We start from the raw sequence: 23994 nt of genomic DNA, 5'->3' as shown, positions 1-23994 counted from the left end.
GATTTCTCGTCCTGCAAGCAGCGAGTTAACAGGTAGTAGAGTATCGAGCGTTACCTTGCCTCACACTGAAAGGATCAGTTCCTCTAGTCCACTTTCTCTCGTCGTTTTGACACATGATGTACAGGTAGACTATAGCCTAGAAGTGCACTCTTACATTGTCTTTTGATTTATTTCCCTGTAAAACGTCCAATTTCCATTTTCATTTAGAGTGGCGTTGATGTTGTCAGTTCTGGGGGCGCTGATGGTAACTAAGTTAATACATTATAATTAGAGTAGATGTTTTGTGTTTTTTGTTGTTTTACTAATAGCCTATATTTCCGTCTATTCTTGTTAGTCTGTGCCACTAACAAGCATGATGATGATGAGGAGGATTTAAAACTACAGAAGGCCATCGAAGAAATGAGGAGACTTGATGATATTCTCTCACTTAAGACTGTTCAAGGACAAGAATCCAAGCGACAAAGAAGGGAAATTAGAGATAAACTTTGGCAAGAACTATTGGTAAACACGCAACAAATTTGCATATTACATAAGGCTTCCTACAACAATGAAAGCACATTATGTTTATTTTTAAATGTACTGACATTTTAGAGAGGATCTTGACTTGAGTGTATTCTATCATGTGTATGTGCTGCAGAATACACCAAAAGGACGCTCTGAATGTGCCCATGAAGCTTCAAATACCAGATCATTCTTAGCTCTCAATGCTCCCACAGCAAAAGGTATTACATTTGTTTAGTTTTTCATCAAACTAAGCTTACTTTATTTAAACACACCATCTGTTTCCTGTGTTTAAAGTGCATAAAGAAGAGTTGAACTTTGAACCAGTTTTTGAAACTGAAGCCCCTGATTGTGATGACAGAAACTGTGCGAATTCAAGTAAGTTGTGATATGCAATGAAATAAATTATCCACTAGATGGCAGTATGGCCCATCAGATACGACTTGCCCTTTTCCCAAAACTCTTTCAGCTGTAAACTTCAAAAGTTATTAAAGGCCTTTGAATTAGCTCTGATATTTTTGTATTCTTCTTTTTCCACATGTATTTTGTTGACAGGGAGCAACAGATCTGTTGACAATGTAGAGTCATCACCTGAAACAGATTTTCTGGAGATAGAGCAAGAGCTTTCTAAAGGAAGCCATTGTGAAGTTTCCAAAGTCAAGAAAAAACACAAGAACTTTGTCAAGAGAAACATTGAGGTATGTCAAAGTTCACATAAGGACATCATAGTTCTCTGGTATATGAAAGAGCCTGAGATGTTTCACTATTTCTCACATTGGTCTAATTATTTGTTTCTTATTCCGGAAAAAAGGCACAGTTGGAAACAGGGACTCATATGGAGATTATATCTTATTTCCTCTTCTAAAAGCTTAATTTTTTGTGTGTTATGCAATAGTTGATAAGCGGTGAAGGGGGCCAAGAGGTTTTGACTCAACCGGAGAAAGATCGTCTAGACGAGCTCCTCCGAGAAATAGACCAAGAGGAAGAGGACTGTGCCAGAGGTGCAGATGCAGAGGTAGACTGATAATAAATCACAACACTTTTAAAGTCACATTAAAATCCATTATGAATGCTTATGTCATTTTACTCATGCTCATGTGATTAAGTCTTTCTTTTTAATGTGTTTACTTTTCACACCCAGAATTCCTTGCATTTCTCCATGGTTTTGCTACAGTCTTATTACTTAACACATGTGGCTCCTCACATCAGCCCTAGTAGTAACAGTGGTCAAAGATCTATGTTTTGACGACTCCTTGGCAGCTCAGACAGACTCTGGGCAGATGATCCTGATTCCTTAAGGCCCTTCACACCGTCGGCCAGATGTCTCCTACCATATGCAGCTAGTTCCAATGGAATGCAGCATGTTATGGATTCGTTTTATTAATCCTGAATTCATAACTGCTCCCTCTGTGGCTTTTAAGGAAATTCAGAAGCTAGATTCTGTCTATAGCCTCAGTTAACGCCTCTGTTCTTACATTAGATCATTTGAAATCTCCAGGTGTGGGAATTGTTCCTTACAGAAACCAACTTCTAAACATAATCTTCATATATTTTTATTTTAATGAAAGTAAATGTTTACTTTACCTTTACTTTACCTTTCACAGACAGTTCCATTTAGCTTGACCAAACAGTGCTGAATCCATAGGCTGCCCTGCCAGAATTTTTTATGTCTTGCCGCTCTATTTATGATCTTTGCCTTGACTTTTAGAACAATATGACAGTAATTGTGGCAGGAGATAGCAAAGTGATGGAAGTGCAGATGCTTTGGGTTTTTATTGGCAAAGGAAGACTTCCTGTTATTGCAGGTCCTACTATTATGGATGCCTGTGACAAAGCAAACATATTATTTATGTCACAGTAGTTGGATGCAGTGATGCATCCTAAGTTCTCAGGAACCCACCCTTTTCTTAGTGCTTTATCAGGACACAGCAGACACAGGGTGCTCTGAGCTATTAGCCTTAAAGTCAGCCTGATGTCAATGCCCTCTTAACAAGCTTCACGGTTTTATACCTCGCTCTGGTAACCTGAGGTAGTAAATCAGCAGGTCCATGGAACTGTCTACTCTGCTCTTTTGACAAGTAGTGAAAAAGTGAGGGGCTTAGATTTCATTTTAATCTTCTTAAATATGTTTATTTCTATTTGTATATACTTTACACATTTCATTTAAATGAGGGTGAAACAATTATATTATAATTTTAGAATGATATTATTTGTTCCCACACTAGCAGCACGTTCTCACATTAGCATCTAATTGACATTACAGCCAAAAAACATGTTGTGTTACCATGTTAGTGTATGAAAACATAGCCTCACTGTGAGAACTCCACTAGTTCTTTTGTGTAGAGAGATCAACATTGACCCTATAGCTGCGGTTACGTGTGCACTCAAAATGTGATTATTGATATAGATTTTTTATGTTATAAGACTATTAAAACATATGCAAATACATGTATGACATGGCAAAAGACGAAATTATATCTGTCAACTGGACAAAATTATTTGTCCAGCTGACATATTTAATTTAGTTTTTTGTTATAGATAGATAGATAGATAGATAGATAGATAGATAGATAGATAGATAGACAGATAGATAGATAGATACTTTATTAATCCCCAGCCAGGGAAATTCACCTGTCCCGCAGCAAAACAGAGACACAACACAAATTGCACACAGGTATAAAATCACAAAGAATACAAAGATAAGATAATAAAGTGCACCCGATCAACAAGAGCTGTTATAGAGTCTTATAGCAGCAGGAATGGCTGATCTACTGAACCTCTCAGTTTTACAGTGCAGCGAGAGAAGCCTGGTACTGTGGCTGCTTCTCTGAGCTGACACAGTCTCGTGCAGCGGGTGTCTGCTGTTGTTGAGGATGGTCTGCATCAGACTCCTCATCCTCTTCTCCACCATCTCCCCTACAGAGTCCACCCATCACCAACACACACTTCCTGATTAGCTTATCAAGCCTGTTACGTTCCCGCACAGTAATGCTGTTTCCCCAGCACACCACTCCAAAAAAACACAGCACTGGCTACAACAGAATTGTAAAAAGTATGCAGGGACTCATTACAGACATCAAAGGATTTAAGCTTCCTAAGAATCAGACCTGGACGCCTGAGAAATTACACACATGTATGACATGTAAACAGCAAAATCATCTGATCTCTTTCTGATCATGGTCTCACTGATTACTCACATTTTGTGGTGTGCATGTGATTTAAATAATATTAGAGGTCCAGAAATGGGATACTAATGAGGTTATGGTGTGCATATAAACAAAGCTGCTGAAAGCATCACATCTTCTTTCTGTTATGTGTCATGGAGCCAGTGCTGCTTTCTGGCTGAAATCACTTGTGTGTTGAAAGTATTGAGTATGTGTGTCTCGTAGGATGACTTGTGGGCTGTGTCAGTCTCCACTGGGCAAGGATACACCCCAGAGCCTCCTGACCTCAAGCAGCTTCACGACATTGACTCCAGGATCAGACTTCTACTTCCTCTTGAAGAATTTGCCTCTTTGCAAACGTCCTACTCAAATCTTAGTGAGTTTCAGGTGCGTATTTAACGTGTCTACAATTGTGAAGTATACAGCACTATATTAAGAGATTGTGAGTCAGCACAGTGGGGCATCAAAAGAAACATCTCGTAAATCCTTTTGTTATCGACCCTCAGGGAGTCGTACAGCTTATGCAAGTTATTGTAATCTGGAAATTGCATCACATTTCCATCCACTTTTTCCTATTTGCACCAACCCTTCCCTGAAATCTTGTGGACTTTATTGCTGCTAATAAATATACATATTATTGTCTTGTTTAAACATTTTGTTATTTCCATGGCACTACGTACATTTTTAAATCTGTGTGTGCATGTGTTAATGTTCAAACTGTACTTGTGCCTTCATATAATTGCAAATAGTTGGCTTTCGTAAGTTTATTAACTAGCGCAGAATCCCTTGAACCTTTATAACCGTTCACCGGCTTGGTATTTGTCCTAGACGTGAGCTCAGTAAGCTGTCTCCTGATTTTATATCTCTAGATTTTCAAAGCCAGATGGAGTGCTCATCACTTGTGAAGTCTGTCAGTGAAGAAATCTGTTTTTCAAATCGTAAATTTTACACAAAGCTGTTCAATTTCGGCTGCTGTTTCTACAAAACCTTTTCAGTTGAACGGTGTTGAATAACTAAGACACAAGAAAGTGATGAACTCCCTTAACAATAGTGGTAGTGAGTTTATGCAACTTAATTAAAACTCAGATATAGGAAGTCTAGTCATTGGCTGTCTTTGCAAAAAACTAATTGCAATTCCATCACAATTTTACTGTTACTATTTTCAAGCCAGGTATAGAGTTATTTAGGGTCACAATTGTGCTTTGTGAATATAGGCTGATCTCTACTGGAAATAAATCAACTATCTTTGTCTTAATCAACAACAGATGTAGAAGGAGAAACTATAAAATCTTATTCAGTCTTAATTTTGCTTTGTACTTAACTATTCCCATTAGGCTTGTACTCCTTAAGGCATTTAGTTGATTAATTGGTCGATGTTGTCTTAGTCGACAAAAACTTGTATTAGTCTACCAATTATTTTATTTTGATTTTAAGGATTTATATTGGACAACGGAAGCAACATCATGGTATGTAGCAAGTTAGCTGAAATTGTGAATTTAATGAGTTTAATCTGCATCTTTACTGTTTCCTAGTACTTTTGTCTCTATAAATAGTTGTTTTTGCATGAACGCTTTTATAGCTGTTTTCTTGTGAGTGCAGTTTTGGATAATAGGGATATAAATAGTTTGGGGAGTTTTGCCACGCCAGTTTTGTTAACCAAGAATTTCTTTAGTTGACTACAGCCCTAATTCGCATGCTAGATTATTTTTGTATTCCTCCCTACTACATATGTGTTGTCAATCATATGATTTAACATCACACAAATGTTTTCCCTGATCTTAGAAGAACAGGATTTTTATCGAGGAGTGCATATTTCATTGTTCTTTATTTTAAACAATTTGCCAAAAAGATGAATGTATATGCATTCATCTTTTGCCCTGCAGTAGTTCTATATTGTTAAATCTGCATCCTTATAATGCGTGGAGGACTGGTGGCTAATAGTGGAAAAGTGTGATGATTCTGGGCAGCTGCAAGTGTAACTGTGAGTAACCTCTTCTGCCTCTATTCCCACCCTTTAATCATCATCTCTGGTCTGAAGAGGTTTGGGGAAAGGAGAAATCCCACTCTAACCATTCATCCCTCATCTGCTCCATATTAGAACCAAAATGCCTCATAAAAATATAAACAAAAGTGACCCAAAACAATACGCCTTCACTTTTACACAATTTTTTTATTCTCGGTCCTTCTAAAGTCTAGTTTGAAGGTTCTACCCCTTTCCCAGTCTCACTGCTGTGGCAAATACTAAGGATAAAGTGCAAATAGTAAATCACTTTTAGAGCGCCACTCACTTCACGCTGGTGGCTGTAAATCCTACAGGTGGTCATAAAAGTAAATATGCTTTTATTTTTAAGTCACCTTTCTTCTCAGCTGCCGTCGTCTGTGCTCTTAACTGGAACCATTTGGTATGTTTTTGCTTGTAGGACATTTTAACCCCTTTAACACCTTGAGAGTTTTTTATACCACTAAAAAAATATCAATTGTTAGGCCTTATTGTACATTTCAACATTGTGCAACACATTTTTTTCAACAGTTCAGTTTGTTCATTCCATCAAATAGTGACCAAGAAAGATAAGTACCTCTGTTTGCATATAGTTTTTGATTATTTTATAAGTACTCCATCTATTTTATACTTTAAACTGACATGATATTGAGTCTTGACCTAGATTAGCTTCTCTGATAGTCAATCATATTTCGAAGGACTTTTCACCTCACGTGTAAACCTCATATCATTACTTGGGGCTTGCACATTTTCATCTCAACTTTTCCTCTCAATAAGTCCTGATTGATATCCTCATGAAGCCAGTGCATTCCGGTGCGTTGAGCCGTATCTGCAGCTTATCAGGACTGGAGGAGAACCTTTTGCTGAAGGTGGATGCTGTCTGTGAGGCCTGGCTTTGGCCCAGGCGCTGTCACACTGATCACAGGGTAATTACAGAGCGAATGAAGGGAAAGCACTGCCAGTTACTGTCTCTGATCTGGAACTGCCTTGTTAACACGTGCAGAAGCATTTCATATAACGTCAAAAAACAAGCGCAATCGTCCCGCGTGGAATGGTTTTGTTGCTTATAATGAGGGCAGGGATGGCCTAAAGACATGAGCTTGACAAGGAAGAAGCAGGTGCAAAGAAAATGAACGTCATCTTGTAACTTAATCACTCTATCATCTATCACTGGTTTACCTCACCACATTGCGATTAGTTTAAGGCCTGTTTTCCCAAAAGACTTCTCTGGTTTGGAATACAGAGCGGACATCTCTGGACACGGCATTGCTGTTATTTTTCCTATTTCCACCAACAGAAGCTGAAATAGCCTCCCTGTTATTAGAACCATCTGCTGGCGTGTATTGTTGAATATACAGCACGCCCTCCCACTGGTGCTCTGTGTGGTCATGCCTGCACCACCCATGGGCCAGAGCCAACGGGATGCTGTCATCAGAAGTAGTGTGTTGGACCTTTTGTTTGGGGATGAGTGAGCAGTGTAGGGTGATCATTTATTTAGAGAATGTCCCACTTTTTCATCGATGACACATTGATTGTACAAAACGTAAGATGAACATAGAAAGCGTGGTTTTTATATCAAGAGTGTGGCCTTCAGGGTTGGATTGGCACCTACTGGTATTTTAAGCTGTTTCTGTGCATTGCGGTAATATTGTCTTGATGCTAAACTGATTTCGATACCAAATGAGAATAAAAAAACACACTCTCAACATTAAATCATAGTACTGTCTTTTAGTGGTCCAGGTAGGTGCCATAGTGGTCCATGGGTGTATACTGGTTTATGTGTCTTATACTTGTTCTGATACAGCTCAAGATCTTTCTAAAGCTATTCAGGAAAGGTTGATTATTAGTATCGATTAGTATCCATCTGATTTTTGAAACTTTTCACAACCCTACTTTACAGTTCCTTAAAAAAATCTAAATCATCTGGGCTTATTGCGTTATCTATCTAATGTGCTTAAATAAAGCCCCGTCTCTCCATGCCCCACCACATTCAACAACTTGTCCCTCTTTTTTCTCACGTTGAGCTGGTCACTCTTGGGTGGTGACAACCCTGAGGTTCCTGGCTGACTTTTGCCTTTCTTTGTTGTGGCTTTACAGTGAAACTAATGTTGTTTTCATTGAGCTTCTGTTTGCTTGGTAACTCCAGCTGTGCTTTGGTCAGCATCAGTAAGTTATATGATATATGCTATGGTCCATGAGATCACTTGTACTTACTTAGTCATGTTATAATGTGGCTGCTGCTGATGGGCACCCAGGGTTTTAATGACAGTGAACGTCAAGTGAAAAAGCAGAGAGAACGCCCTGTTGACCATCACAGTGCGGTCAGCAGAGAGTTTATCTCATTTGATTTGGTCATTTAATGAAGCAGCTGTGGGGAAGCATTTTATATATTTAAAATGTCATTGTGTGCAATTAGGGCTCTGTATCATGACTCATTGGTGTTTTTTTAGAGATTTCCAATTTGGTATAGAACACTTGAATTATGGCAGTTTTTATCAGACATGGACCAAGAGCTTCTGGGACAGTTAACATCCTGATGAATGTATAATAATGTTGTGGGACATGGTTCATCTTGCTAAGTAGAGATGTCTTGTTAATGACCAGTTAGCTCATAGGTCAAACAAAGTACATAATCTAATAGGACTAATGGAAATTTAGGACATTCTGTTGGCGTTTTAAATAGTAAAATTGTTTTCAGTTTTAAAAAAAATGAAAAGAAAAAAAAAATCACTACAGGGAAATGAATTGAAATGGCTCTTGCAAAGGACAGTGTTGTGTTTGTGAGAAGAGAATGTCCCGGACTTTTTACTGTGTTCTTCAGAAGGGTACTGTCTGTCTGTCTGTCTGTCTGTCTGTCTGAAGTGAAATTTATGAAAATGCTTTTGCTCCTGCTAACCTTAGTGTCATAACATGGCTTTGAATACTCCTTGGACTAGTAAAGTGAATGGTGTATACTAGGGATGTCATGATTTCAAATTCTAGTGTGACATTTACTGTGAGAAGAAACACCACAATTTAATGATTACCGTATTCACAATTATTGACACCCTAACGAAACAACAGGGAAATCCTTGAAGTGCATATGACAAGCTTTCATGTTTTTATAATCATTACTTGGTTTTGTGGGATTGTATCTGTGGCAAATATTTATCATAGTTTTACATTAATTAAGTGGCTGTTTGACAAAAATAAAAGAGACAGAAAAATGTCTTCTGTGCATGTAAATTTTCTCTAACAGTTTAAACCTTCATTTAACAAAATAAAGGCCTTCATTTATTTTTCATGAACCTAATCATAACCATTGTGCAATTTAGATGAGTTTTGGCTCTTGTTTACAGTATGGTTACTAGATACCAATTATGGAATTACTTATACTACCTATCTACTGCCCACTGCCAACCAGGAAGTAAAATTATAAACCTCACCAAAGTTAAAAAAGTAAAAGAAACTAGCAAAGATTTTTAGTAAACTCTTATATATAGTTATGTTAGTTGGTGAAATGAGTACTCTAACCTGTCATATGCTTTTCCTTGTTGTGTACCCCCAAGTATGTGACATTTTAGGTTTAATTTTTTGGACTAAATTATTGCTTTAAAATGTGCTTATTTTATAGTACTTACGATTTTATTGTGACCCGAATTCTATAGATTATTGATTGACATCCGTGTTTATCCCCTCGTGTGAATAAAGATCCTAGGTTCCCCTGTGACCTGGTGTTTTCCTGTTTTTTAGAATAACTCCACGCCCGTCTCAGCCCACAACTGCCTCTTTATGGTCCTCTCCCACAGCAGCACTTGTCTTAAGTGGCTTACAAAGGGTTTTTCCTCGTGTTGTGGTCGTCGTGTAACCTCTGGGACTGTTCCATTCATAATCACACTCTACAGTTGATTGTGCCCTCAGTCATCTGCTAAGAATAAGCTGCCTGGAATTATCTAATTTTCTGCAAGTACCCAGAAGGATTAGACGCTTCATAGATTGCAATTAAGTAAAATCCCCATGAATCAGATATATTACTATAATTATAAACTATAATAATAAAAATGCATTTTTCTATAATTTATGCAGTTTTCAACACAAAATTACAGTAGTTTTTATTTTACCATGTGGTCTTTTGAAATGAATATTCAGAAAAGCCCAGTTTTGTTTAAGTCATACAAGTTTCTACATTTAGTTTCTGGACATTTATATACATATTTTTGACAACCCAAATAATAAGGAGCCAAAAGACTGTTATTTGGTGGGAAAGCCTTGAATCGCGATTGTGGCTGCTATATCACATTCACATGTCTTTTTATATGTGCGATCCTACAGGAGGTTTTGATCTCAGAAGTAGACATGTCTCTGGACCACCCTCAGTTTTCCACAAAAAGTATAAAGTCCAGATGACACAAAGATATTCTAATACTCCAGGAATGTTTCGCAATGACCAAATTGGCAGGGAAGGAAATCAATCGGAGAGGAATGGTGAGGAAATTTCTTGATAAATAATAAATCAGCCTGATGGTTTCTTTAGTTAATGTCGGCAAAGTAAGAGTGATGTTGAGCACTGATAAAAGGACAATTAGTGGTTAATGAATGCTGATGTGTTTGGAACTGTTCGTGATCTTAGGTCTTGCTTGTGGCATGTGGACAGGCCTTAGCAGGTAGCGTGGGTCCACGTGGCACAGAATTTCTACTACACTTTGATACACGTTGGGGCGATGGAGAGAGAGAGGGAGAAGGAGGAGAAGAGAGAGGGAGGACTCATGTGTTCCTAACAACAGCAGCCATAAGAGTGAGTCAGCGGATGGCTCTTCTTTATCATAACAACACTGTCCCGTCACTGCACAGGGACAGGGGTCGTTGAAAAGACAAATGATCCGACAGGAGAGGGCCCATTCCAAACCCTAAAACCCCAGTTAAAACTTTGGAGCATGCAGTATTATTCTGCAGTCATGAGGCTTCTGCAAATTACTGAAATGCTAGAAGTAGGAAATGAGACCTCAGCCAAGGCACCGATCCAATCTTGCAATGGTACTTAAAAGAAAGAAAAATCCAATGACCAGGTTGTCAAAGAAATCAATACATATTCTAATTTATACTACAACTAGTGTAGACAAGTATAATGAAAAAACATCCTATAAATAGCAACATTGGACCTTTTCTAAATTGTTTTATAATGGCCTTGATTGGATTAAAAATTCAGTTCTATTGTCTGGAATAAAAATTATTGTACCGGTAGTATCAAAACTCATCCCGGTGAACAACTAGGATGCTGTTTTTTAAAGTTTATAGATTTTTACGTTTCATTTTTATATACATTTTTTAAAGCCATATTTTGTTATTTAGAAGAAGTTCAGTTTGTGCCATTCAAGAGAATTGGATTGTGTGATTTGAGCTGTTTGTTTTTCCTGTATCCATGCCGACCCTGCCTGGAGCTTTTTACACCAATGCAGAGACGTTCCAGAGGAAATACTTTCTCCAAAGTCTCAAGAGTTCACCTGGCTCCCACTGGACACTGACTGGGATGCCCAGATTAAGGACACAGAGAAGGAACGCTTTTGTTTAAAGGGGTGTTGCTCTCGTCTGCCTTGGCACAGGAGGTGATGACCCTTACTGACGAGTTCCCTTGTTGAGCTGCACTAAGACCTTTGTTTGACGTTTTTTGTTATTAGCAAAAACAAAGCTTCCTTGCCCAAAACAGTGCAGTCCCCAGTATGGGACCACATCATATACGTCCATATATCCTATACGTCTGTGTGCAGAAGACATGTTGGTTTGATTATTTGTAAGGCTGCTTCTCTTTTTCTTACTCATTGACTTAATACACACTACAGACGGTATAATTCAAGGACAGAGGGAAGGCCTGGTTTGTGGCTCCTGAATGTGAAAACAAACTGCTATTTACACCGTTGACAACATCCACATCACTTGAAAATCTTTTCGGAAATCTTCTATAAACTCCTCTTTTTATTAGTAATGTTTTGGTCGGCGATGCTTTAACTAATTGGAAAGTCTGCCTCATCCACTCTTGATTTGTTTAGAGCACGCAGTAGCTTGTGTAATCCGCTTGTTGACACTTGCTTGGCGCAGCTCCTTTGCAACATACTGGGCCTATTTGGATGTCTTGCGTGTGTAAACAAGGTCTAGAGGGTCGCCTGGTAGTTAGCGCTGTCATTCCAAGCATTACCACTACATCTGATGACTTCACTTGGGCACCACCTGTTGTCATGTGTACTAAATGAACTCCGGTGTAACCTTGTAGCACTCATAATGACCTATTTATGTATCCGAGTTTAAAAGCTAACTAATAAATTGGTGCTTTAGCCAATACAGCTGTCATATTTGGCAAAAATGTATTCTACAGATGTAACCCACATTGACACAGTAAAGCTCCAGGCTGCCAATACTTAACAGCTACATGCACTGTCTAAACAAACTAATAATGTGATTGACATAATGGTATTAAACGTTCCCTTATTGGTCTTTGACTGTCTGGATGTGTTTGAAAGTCATTACAGATCAATTGCTTGGCACTAACATACTTCCCAGCATTCTTTTTGTTTTGTCACACAGGACCAAAGCTATCCATGTGTTCTCAGATGCAGCTGTTGAACACTCAAATCCTTTGTTGCAATGAATTTTGAGAGACCATAAGTATGTTAATATATGCTGATAAAAACAGCGAAATCTGCAAATCATAAAATAGAATAAAAATAATCATAAAAAAACTATTTCTCTACAAGATCCAGGTCACAGGCACGTTAACATATGAATTGGAGAGGGAGCCGAGGTAAGGCGAGGACAACGTCTTGGGAGTTTTTATTTCATGCATGAATGACCCATTTTGGTATGATTATTCACGTTTTTGCAGCACTGAACTAATGACACCAGCAGAGAGCCAAGCTTGGAGAAATTAATTTGATAGCGCATTGATCAACTGACTTGCTTTCACCCAACACTAATTATGTTTGACGTTTTACCTTCTTTTGAAAAATAGTGAAATTGTGCAGTCTCCCAGCTGTCCCGTGACCCAGATAGAGCTGTGGTTGTTGGAGCTCATCAAAAGCATGACAAGTGCATTCTTAAGGCAGGGCCAATTGTCAACAACACACTGATGGCCAGATAAGATGGAGAAGTCTGGTCTCTCTCCACCCTTTTGGAGAGCGTTCTCACTAACCTCAAACCTACTCATGAGGACAAGCATAAATACCATGGGGCTATTGCTCTCTATAAATGTAACTCATGAGCTTATTCCAATCCAAAAAAGTGATTCATAACATCCATACGATTGGCACAGCCGCATAGGGACATGTAATGCCAATGTTTTGATACTGATAAGTTATCCGTTTAATGCAAGGAACTAAGGAAAAATGCAATAAGCCCTAAGTGGTATCTGATGGTTGTTTGTTGTTTATTAGGGTGTTACAGTGTTCATCATTCATTCACCACAGGGACCACACTGGGGAATCATTTAGAGGTACTTCAATTGATTGGCAACCGATCAAATCAAAAATAACATAATCGGTAAAATCAGCCAATCAGACGTACCGATCACCCACATAGGTAATTGATGGGCAGCTAGACGGACATTATTGACTTAAATTGCCAGCAAAATAACATTGATGCTTTAACTAGTTAAATTTTGGTCATCTTTCATATCATCAAAACCATATATTATTTTTTCAACTAATAAAATAATTAGCATCACTATATCAAAGTCCCTGTGGTCGGCATCAGCCATGATTGGTATTGGCTGATCAAAAATTTAGATGATTGGTGTCTGTGATCGACCTAAAAAATCCCGATTGGAGCACCTTTAGAATAAAAACGGCTGACCATACTAAAGAACGTGGACATTCATTCTAGAAGCCAGCTGTTTGAATTGTTTATCTTTTCTTCACGTTGAAGTTTGGGTCAAATGGTTTGGTTTACACAAACGCACCTGCCCTCATGTAGGTGTCAGAGCCAGAGGAATGATCACAGAATGCATTGTGTATGAACTACTCACTTAACACCTCTGGATGACTTTATCATGTTCACAGCATGCCTTAAAAGTAAGACAGATGTTATTTCCAAATGAAATGAACAGTTTTGATCAACCTGTCTTCAGTGGTGTGAGGTTGGTAAAGTTAGACTTTAATTAGTATTTTTCCTCGGTTGTCACTGTATTACTCTGGTTCCAGTGTGTCCTGGTGTTTGTAGTATTCTGTGGAGTCTGAGGGGCTCTAGTCAGCACCACTTTAAAGACTTGACATGAAAGCTGTCATTATTTCCCTCCAGGAGCCAAGGGTGAGAGGAGACCAGGCCACACACACTTGAAAGAACCATGGGCCATTAGACATCACAGCAAGTTTGAGCCCTGCAATAGTGGGTTATGTTGTCATTGTTTTGTTTGTTTTTTTGTTTTTTTGCTGGCTTGTTTGTTTGTTATGGTTTAGGTTAAAGAGATTTTGAAATAAAGCAGTACTGCCAAAATGAACAATATGTGAAGCCAAGATGCTATTGGGAGATAAGACCAAAAGTTCCAGCACAATAAGCTTTAGTATAATATTGCTTAATGCTTGCAAGGTTCAGTACATATGAACTAGAAAATGCTTTCATATTTGTGTGTGTTAGGTCAGAATACCAGTAATTAATGTATCAATGAATGGATCTTTGCAGAGCAGTTTTAAACATTTGCAAAGGAATTCTTTCATTACCATAAAGCCTTAACTCAAATGAACTTTCCTGACGCACTAGATTATATCCCTCTCGAAATGTGTCACGACAGATTTACTGTTTATATTCATAATTTCCCTTATGTTCCACTGTCTCCAGTAACCTACCATTTTGGTACACACAGACTCGTAGTGAGATGTCTGCATTCAACACAGCAGTCATTTATTTGATCATTATTAGATCATGCATAGGCCTCGCTGGCATGCAGACTAACCAAAGGGGATGAAGATTTCAACCACTTTGGCACTATGTGTTTGGCAGACCACACTAGTCCTGACCTAACACTGTGTAATAGGGCACTTACAGTAGATTTTTATTGGTCAAAATTAGAAATGCACCAATGCCATAGTGGAATCGGTTTCGATATTGAACATTTTGATGGCTCAGATATCGGTTCCAAGGGATCCCATTTAGGTCTATAAACTGGTATAATAAGAAGGTTGGACTGGACAATATTGGCTAGTTTAAATGATAAATAACAGTTACAAAACACAACAGATACTTACAGCCAAAGTAAAAGAAAATGCTGGATCGGTACATCCCTGGTCAAAATGTAATACTGCAACAGTCGTCATAACAGCACAAGTCTCATTCATGTTTGTTACTTGAACGTGTTTAAAAATCTCAAAGTTGCATATTTTTACACTTGAATAAGATTTGTCTCAACATGATCATACTCTATTGTAAGATTCTAAGAAATAGGTTCAGTGCTCCAGAGGTTCACAAAGGCCTAAAATCTTTCTAACTGCACGTGTAATTTGAATAGGATTAGATATTCCTCCATAATTGTCCAAAAGTGATCCATTATGGGCTAAAGACAATAGCACCATTTACCCGCCCTTTATTGATGCTTTTACAGACATATTTTTTCCTCCTGACCCAATTTCAGCATTAGCTTTGGATGAAGCTTGTGGCTTATTGAGTCAACCCAGTGCACGTGTATGCCATAAATGTGTGATTTATGTGCAACCCCACATGGAGGATAGCCAAAACTGACGTGCTGCACTTTCTTAGCTCCAATAAAGAAAGTCTCATTTTACTTTTGGTAGCTATGGCTAGTATATTCTCAAAACCAGAAACAGGCAATTGGCACAGATTTGCCTTAAAAGTTCATCCCAAGTACTTACGGTAAAATGACAAAGATAAGCGCTCAAAAATGTTGGAAAGTATGAAAAATGTTGCTCACAGATTGAAGTATGACATGGCTTTGTGAAATTTGACTGAGCTGTGTTCACATGCTGTTGCTTGTGTGAAAGTGTGGGGTCTGCTGTGCGTCAGGGCTCGTGGGCTGGCTGGAGGACTGAGGGAGAGCTGCTGCCAGGAGAGAAGGCCCTGAAGGACGAGAAGGAGCGGAGAGGGCAGGAGAGACGACTCCAGGAGATTCAACAGCAGCTGCACAGCCTGCGCCACAGCCAAGACGTGAGTGTGAGTGTGAAGCAGCCGCGCATGGGGACACAACATCACACTTACAGTATTTCCCAGGCACAGAGTGGGCTGTGTTAGCGCTAACTCAAACCATACTCTAACTTTAAAATGCTTAAATATGATAATCAGACAATTCATCCACAGGAAGCAGGAGTATGAAGGCAAAATGACAAAAGTAGAACTATAAATATTTCAGCAAGGCAATAATTAAGAAATTAAAGTGACTTTAAAGGAGACATGCAAAAACAAATTTTATGACCTTCAAACCATGTTATACTGTTCCCTCATCATTAACATATGCATACTCATTTGAGGCTTGAGTGCTCTGAAAATGTCAGGTTTTTAACCAGCCCCTATCTCCACCTACATCTATATACGTAATTGCCATTATTTGAACAATTAAGACTACAATTACACTGGGTTTTAAAATGTTTTGTAACAAATGTTTTGCCTGCTATACTGAAATTCTTCTCTGACGAGCAGTTAACTTATCCGTTTTCCAGCGTAGTTTTGTAGTATGCTGTTTTAGATCAGTATTGTGATTTATAATAAAGTCATGTAAAATAGTGATTAACTAGGTTGATACCAAGTGAATAAATCTGTTTATAAAAACTGATATGCTGTCAGGTGTACAGGTCAAGTGGGCCCAAATCCATGGATCACCTAAAAAGTCAGAAATTTTCCAAAACTACATCATAATGTTACCATCATAGATTTCATCAGCTGTAACTAAAGGTTAGTGCTAAATACAGAGCCGACCAGCCAAACCCTAACCTAACAATATTCCTGTTTTTAAAGAGACCGTCCCTTTGGAGCTTACTATATATAGAGCTAACCTTGCCAAAACCAGTAGAGGTTATTATATAGTGAAAATAATACATTAAAACTTAAATACCACTGACAACACATTTTACAAAAACAGGGATATCAAATCTAACACTTAGTTTATTTCCTATCATTCATATGACTTAAATATAAAATATGTGAAATAAAGTGCTCCGGGGTTAAGGGCCTGCTTTATGCATTGCCCCTAATCACCCTGCTCCAGTACAGACAAGTGTCATGATGCTGTAATTACAGGTTGTCAAAGATACATTTAACAAAACACATCATATCTTTGAAGTGACTGCCAACATCCAAAGAGTGTGTGAACATGAACGTGAATATTGCTCCATCCTGGACACGTGTATCCCACATCAGAACAAGCACACTGCTCCTTCACATCTGCACCATGACATCACTTCTAATAACCAGGTCCCACTAGATCACACTTTAGATGTGTTCCCATACTTATTTCACCTTTCAGCCAGTAAATTATACTAAGTCAATTTCATGTGTGCCTTCAAGATAACAATTCTGCTGTGCTACTGTTCAGGTCACAGATAAAACGCCTGTACTTGCTAATAGTGTTTCATTGCTTTCTAAAATTCTTCTCCGAGATGTGAAGTCCAGCGTTCCCTAGAAACCTTTAAAGTTTGGTTTAAGAGGCTGGGCAGAATTACAGCTCCAGAGCTTGTGTTGTAGCTAAAGACACAACACAAGAATGTTCCTGTGATTCAAAGTAGATGTGCAGTGGTCTGCTTTCCCACGTGCACCTCCACTGCATCTGGAATATAAAAGTAATCTGGAAAAAAAAACATTTCCAAGTTATTTTATTTGTTTGCGATTTATAGTGTTCAGGTTTTGACACATATTTTGAATCATTTCTGCAGGACTACTGGTCTCTGAAGCTCACGCTGCAGATAAACACCAAACAGAAATAGAATTGAATAAAACTGTAGTAAAAACAAACATTTCAGGTGCAAAAGTTATCTGGAAAAACGCTCAATTACGGATGTTATACAAATCAACTTGATGGTATTTTGGATATGGGTCAAACTGTCCAAGAATGCCCTCCCAGACAGATTCCATGGAAATAAATCTTTACCCTTGCTATATTAAATAGCCAGTGGCTCAGAGAAAATATACATGGATGTAGGGTTAGCGTGTGTGCATACATTTATCAGCACACAGACCGCAGTGAGACAAGGGGCTGTGTCAGAGTAATGTCTGGATCACCACTTTAAACATGGTTGGTGTCTTCTGCTTGTTCTTTCAATTAGTCTACAACCCTCTGGGCCTTTGTTTGATGTAAGGGTGTGTAATTCATAAAACTGTGAAAAGTTATGAACACATATAGTACATCATATACAGTGGTATATTTAGTAGCTAAACATGAAAAAATATGCTTTAAATGTTTTAATAAATGCCATAAACTGTCTACTCTGAAATAACAAAGTGAGTTCCACCACAGTTATTTCTTTTAAAAATGTGTTGCATACAACCATGACTCTACATTGTATATTCTTTATATTTAAATATATTTATATATATATATATTTTATATATATATATATTTTATATATATATAAATATATATATATATATATATATATATATATATATATATATATATATATATATATATATATATATATATATATATATATATATATATATATATATATATATATATATATATATATAACATGCACCTCCTATGAATGATCTGATGTAACATTACTAACATTTAAATCTCAATTTTTAGACAATAGGATGTAATTATAAACAGAAAAGAATCCATCTTTCTCAGAATAAGGAAACACACAGTCATAGATGCTTTATGAGTGCTTTAAACCTCTCCTTTGTGTCCTTTGTGTCTCATAGAAGCCTTGGTCTTTTCATTAAACTGCTGAATGTCAGGTTAGCTAGGTCTGACGTCCATTATGAATACAGCCTTGCTTCACCGTCTTTTCCATCAGGCCCATGCCAAGCTGTCACATCCCCTGTCAGTGTTTAATTACTCCAGGCTTTCAACTAGCCTATCACTTTTTTCACTTTCAACAAAGACCAATTTATTAAACCTTGCCCTTATATTGTCTGGTGTTTGCTAGAATGTGTGGTTTATTTGACAAATTGTAAAGGTTATTTTGTCTTCTGCTTTGCCATAACAAGGATTAAAGTAATAATAAATAGTGAATCCCAGAAGGGGAGAGGGACTTAACACAGTTCATAAGTGGCTTCTTTAAATAATACATTCAAGAGGTCTTCCCCTTTAAATGTTAAGTATACAGCCCTGTGTTTAGTCTGCCGGCGGTCAGAGTATAACATGTATTGTAAAGGTGGAAAATATTTGAAGGCTAGTGTCCTGTGCTGTTAGGACCATGGCTGACTCGCTGTTCTGTGTTGGTGTGATTGACTCCAGAACGCTGCGGTAAGAATCCCAAAGAATCCCAATGTTATTCCAAGAGATCTACCTGATTTACCTTTCGCTGTGATTTATGTAAACACGAGCCGTATTGTGTTGGATTCACTTCTGAGACCGGCAATTTTGTGCGTCATCCCAGCTTTCTCTATTCTCTCAATCCAAACAACCCTCCCTCTCAGTGAAATTCGTGTTGGCCAAAGAATCTCTCCTCTTAGCCTTAGAATCCGCATTTTCCTATCTCACTGCCTAGCCTTTCCTCTTTGTTTCAGATGCTTGCACAAGAACAATAAGCACAGATATCAGAGGTCTATTTATACATTTTCATCTTAATCTAAGGGAATGAACTACTCTTTTCCTGTAACATTACTTATCTACAATGGAAAGGGCTTTCACAACAGTTACTGAGAACAAGGTGATTGGGATCAAATTGTGTTAAGATAGGATGAAATACAATGGTTTATTCCACAGAAGTTCACAGATGCTTTAAGATAAGTCATTTTCAGCCTCTTATCTGCACATGCCTAATTACATAGTCTTTCCGTGCCTGAGTTTGTTACATAGGGCTGCACAATATGGCAATCAAATTAAACTAAAGTAGTCGTAATTTGCCATTGTGTTGTTGTAGAGAGTTGTTAGAAGAGGCATGAGGCTGGAGTTCTAATGCAGGAGATGTTTTTTTTTTTTTACCATCAGAACAGAATCTGGGACCTGGAGACAATGAGAACCCACATTAGTTCTTGTCTAGTGCAGTCCAGTGTGGCTATGTTTCTGTTGTAGGGAGTATTATACCTCTGATGACGCAGGCCAAGATAACAAGAACTGAGCTGGCAGTGTGGGGCTGGCACAGCAGAGAAATGCAAGTTCTCTATCACAAAGGCTGCAGTTGTTTATGTAGGATAAATTATTGTACAACCAACCGAATATCCCTTCTCATTCTGTATAAAAATTGCTGACATTGTAGTTTAGACCTCTGTGAACATGTTTTGAAATGCATGTGATTCTTGTATTATTTTAGATGTATAATTGCATAGTTAGATAGATTTTAAAAAATTGTACAGTCCTATTGTCACAAATACTATGTCAACATAAAGTTCAATAGGTGACAAATAAACAGTACTTCTTGCACTCCTAGAGGCTGTACTACATAATTGTTTCATTCATTGTATTAGTGGCATAAAAATTTTATTATTAGTATTATTTACTGCAATATTTTCACTTCAACATTTGTCATAGTTACATGTCACAGTCAGTTCAAAGGCCTGTGTCACTATATAATATATCTACATTATAATGATCGAGTGCTGCCTGATAGTATTTGTTTACTTTCATTGTTTACTTTCATTTTTGGATCTGCCACTACCTTTCAGATTCTTTGACTACAGTGGAGGAGCCAGTTAGAAGGAGTATCCCTATTCTTTTGTTAGTTACTGTCCTGTCACACTGGCCTCACTCTCCTCTCTCTGTGATCCAAAATAACTTTCACTTTGGCCAGCAGCTATTGGTGTCTCAGCACTTTTCACAGCTACATGAGCTGAACTCTATATTTTATCCATCTGTAAAAGTAGTGATTTGGAGCACAGAAAGTCATGTTTTGGAGCTAAACCTTATTGCTGAACACCATGGCAGCAACACCATCATTATGAATTAAAGGTTTAATTGGTGACAATTTGTGGTTTGAATGGAACATGACAAAGTTTCTATTTAACATGTTTTCAGTATCATTATTTCTAACCAAGTCTTCCTAATCATATTGTAAAAAGTCCCATAGTCCTAGTGACCTAGTGTGTTTAGGCAAATTTAGGTCATTTTAGGTAGATGACACCATGGTTTTATAAACAGTCTGAGTGCATGTTTAAGCAAGAGTTCCATAAGGGCACTTTGTATGTATATCTTAATAAGTTTACAGTGTGTTTGTGATGGTTAGCAAAAATAAAGCCCTTTGTGATATATTGACATTGAGGTCATTGTTTTCCTTAGAAGGTCTACGTCTTCCATTACCGCTAAATGTGTGTAGCGAAAGCAATGAGCAGCATTTTTCCCAGTATTAGTGCTGGCCCCTGGCTGCTCTGTGCTGATAGAGTGGAGGTATGTGGCCGGAGTCAGTGACCTTGAAAGCTGAGGAGCCGTGTGTGTGTACAGGAGCTGACAGGAGCAGCAGGCTGGTGGTCCACACAGATGACCGCTGCAGGGAGAGAGTGATCCTAGTCAGGCTTCTCCGTCTTGCACTGACCGGTTAGTGGCTGTTGAGTGTGGAGCAGGAATCTTACCTAGAAGGCCAACAGCACACTGAACTCTTCATCACATGCATTTAAAGAGATGAGTGACAAATGGCAGCTCGCTCTAAAAGCAGCCTTAAGTTTCATGGCTTTGTGCGGCTCTGATTCAGAAAAACACCTCACTTCAGGCCCGCTGGGTCTGGGCTGCAGGTGATCAGCTTCTGCTCAGCAGCACTAGGAAATACTGGCACTTTAACAATAATTGTTATTATTGCTATAAAACACAGTATGAGGCTTAAGAATTTTCCCTTTTAGCACTGTTATATAACAGAGTTCAGAATGTGCCATCGATCCATAAATCTCTCACTTTCCACCAACTTTTTTCCAATAGATAACTTGAGAGTGGAGTCAATGTGTAGATTCTCCACCTTCAAGTTGTATTTCACATGTTTTTGCCAAAAGATGTATGTCTGCGAACAAGGCCATAGCACAGGTTGCTCATGGATCTGTGACTCTCCTCTGGTTAGTGGAAAATCCTGATTTGTCTTTCACTGCTTCTATTTTAGTGCTTCAGCCAGTACAGACAATCATACAGTTGTCCACAGAGGGTCCTACGGTGGAGCCAGACGTTCAAACACCTGACTTCATATATGTCTGGACCTCTGGAAAGCCCCAACAGTTAGGACAAGCAGAAGTGTCATTATGTGTTCCTTTTCCAATACATCTGCCCGCTGTCCCATGTAGCTTTCTATTCATGTTCTGTATAATTAATGGGCAGTGCGAAGCCTAAGCTGCCAGAACACTTTTCCCTTTTGTTTGACTGTCTTCAAAGAGCCATGCAGACAGCCATGGAGAAGTCCCCCACAAACACCTTTAGCCTGCCCTGCTTAAGGCCAGCCGAGGTCAACCACCAGAAGGACTCACAGCGTTATGTTAAAGCAGTAAAGAGTCCTGTGCTTTTCTTGGGATGTTATTTTTCACACTTTTCCACTGGAAATACTTAGTTGTACCTTCCACTACTGAGAGAAGCCTGGTACCAGTTAAACGCAAGTAGGCTTTTAAAATTTGGAGCACGCTTTTTATAGACAGTCAGAAGTAAAGAGTCAAAATACTGGTGCTTCCAGACAGATTGTGGTTGACATGAGGCATCAGCTGTGCCCTCAGTCACACTGTTTTAGAAGGTGAAGGTTAAGACCACAAGGCAAGATCAGAGATAGAAGAATTACTTTGATTTGCTAAAAAAAAAAAAAATTGAAATACTTTTCTAGTAAAACAACTTTATTATTCACAGAGAAAAAAAGTGTTGGTTTCCAGTGTGGACATATTATTGCATGGTACTGGGGGATCCTCAGACTGGAATGTGTCTGGTACTTGCTGTCTTCAGTATATAAACTATAACTCACAATGGGCACTTGTGAGGTGGCTTATGAAAAGAGACAGCCTAAGTTAATGTAAACATGCATTTAAATATTAGACGGTGATCTCCGGACAAATAGAATAGAGCTTTGGACAAATAGAATAGAGCTGAGTCCATTTGTGGCATGATAAGGACAAGATCACGTTATAGTGTGGGTTTTCAAACCTTATTTAAATTTCTAAGCAGCTCAATCAATTTTTGACCACTGACCACAAAGTGCATAATGTTTTAATTATTGTTTAGTTCGATGGCATAGTACCTGTGCAAATATTCATACATACATTTACATCAGTCAAGTGGCAGTTTGTGAAGAAAAAAAGTTAAAAATTACAAGCTATCAATGCACAAAATTCCATTCAAAATGCAGGGATAATTTAAGCATTCATTTCACTAAATAATGATGTTGTAATAAATGATTATTTGTCACATAACTATTGTGTAAAGTGAAATTAGTAGTCAAAGCTGTCACTTTAAGGTTGTTGGTTCTATACTACTAGCGTTACATTCTGTTGTTTTTGGGCACACACACCTGCCTTGACACACCTGCTTTGGCTGTGTTAATGTGTTTGGTCAGTCATGCCGCAGAATGGCAGCCACGTCTCTACCAGTCCTCCTCAGGGCAGCTGTGTATAATTCTGTGCTATTTACCCTGAATTGTACCTTGACTTTTTTTGCAGGATGAAAGCCCAGGTCTGACAGAGGAGCAGCTGCTGAGTCTCCTGGAGGACTGTGAGCTTGCTGAAACCTGGACCAGAGACATCGATGTGAATGACTTTACTCCACGCTGACAGCACCTCCATAGATACTAAATCTTTTGTCTATTGTGCATCAGGGTTAAATGGACTGACGGACAACCTATCTCCACATATGTATTATTATGTATTACACAAATATATGAATTATGGCTACATTTTAGGAAACCCAACATCATCTGGATTATTAACCCACGAATTAAAGATGAGGACATAAAATTACTACTATTAAATATAATAACAGCTCTTTGTGACCACAAAGTGTTCTGTTGCACACATAAAAAACACAGTGATGTTTGAATTGGAAAACATCACGCACCTGGACGCAATGTCTTCTATCCAGGTATCTTTAACCAGTTAAATGCATTCCACTCATTTCGCCTTCTTTAGAGGATCTAGGTCTTCAGAGTGGATCAGATTAGCCAAATCTTCTGAAATCTGAGGCTCCTTGACCTCCATTTTCTTTATTTACAAAAGAAAGCCAGTAGTCCCTTGATGGTTTTGGTTTGAGAGGTCCATCTTTCCTTAGTTTATTTAGGGACATAAGACTGAGCTGTCGACATGGCTTCTAAA

The 23994-nt window shown here is 38.3% G+C and overlaps 1 protein-coding gene across 1 annotated transcript; it reads left to right on the top strand.

The window, feature by feature from the left end:
• The first annotated feature begins 116 nt into the window (after positions 1–116).
• On the top strand, positions 117–23465 carry fsip1 (fibrous sheath interacting protein 1). The gene is made up of 10 exons (XM_055231286.1): positions 117–124; positions 210–244; positions 335–501; positions 638–722; positions 799–879; positions 1057–1199; positions 1397–1516; positions 3891–4052; positions 15643–15789; positions 23347–23465. The coding sequence occupies exons 1-10, from the start codon at positions 117–119 to the stop codon at positions 23455–23457; spliced, it is 1059 nt and encodes a 352-aa protein (XP_055087261.1). The 3' UTR covers positions 23458–23465.
• Positions 23466–23994: the final 529 nt, after the last annotated feature.

Source organism: Periophthalmus magnuspinnatus, chromosome 22 (genome assembly GCF_009829125.3).
Source record: "Periophthalmus magnuspinnatus isolate fPerMag1 chromosome 22, fPerMag1.2.pri, whole genome shotgun sequence".
Taxonomy (NCBI): domain Eukaryota; kingdom Metazoa; phylum Chordata; class Actinopteri; order Gobiiformes; family Gobiidae; genus Periophthalmus; species Periophthalmus magnuspinnatus.
The sequence above is the reverse complement of the archived record's forward strand: the minus strand, read 5'-3'. Positions and strand labels throughout refer to the sequence as shown.

Bases quoted from the DNA above. Each gene is read 5' to 3' on its own strand.
- fsip1 (XM_055231286.1), top strand. The intron at 723-798 runs GTATTACATTTG...CTGTGTTTAAAG, and splicing joins CAATGCTCCCACAGCAAAAG to TGCATAAAGAAGAGTTGAAC. The intron at 880-1,056 runs GTAAGTTGTGAT...TTTTGTTGACAG, and splicing joins CAGAAACTGTGCGAATTCAA to GGAGCAACAGATCTGTTGAC.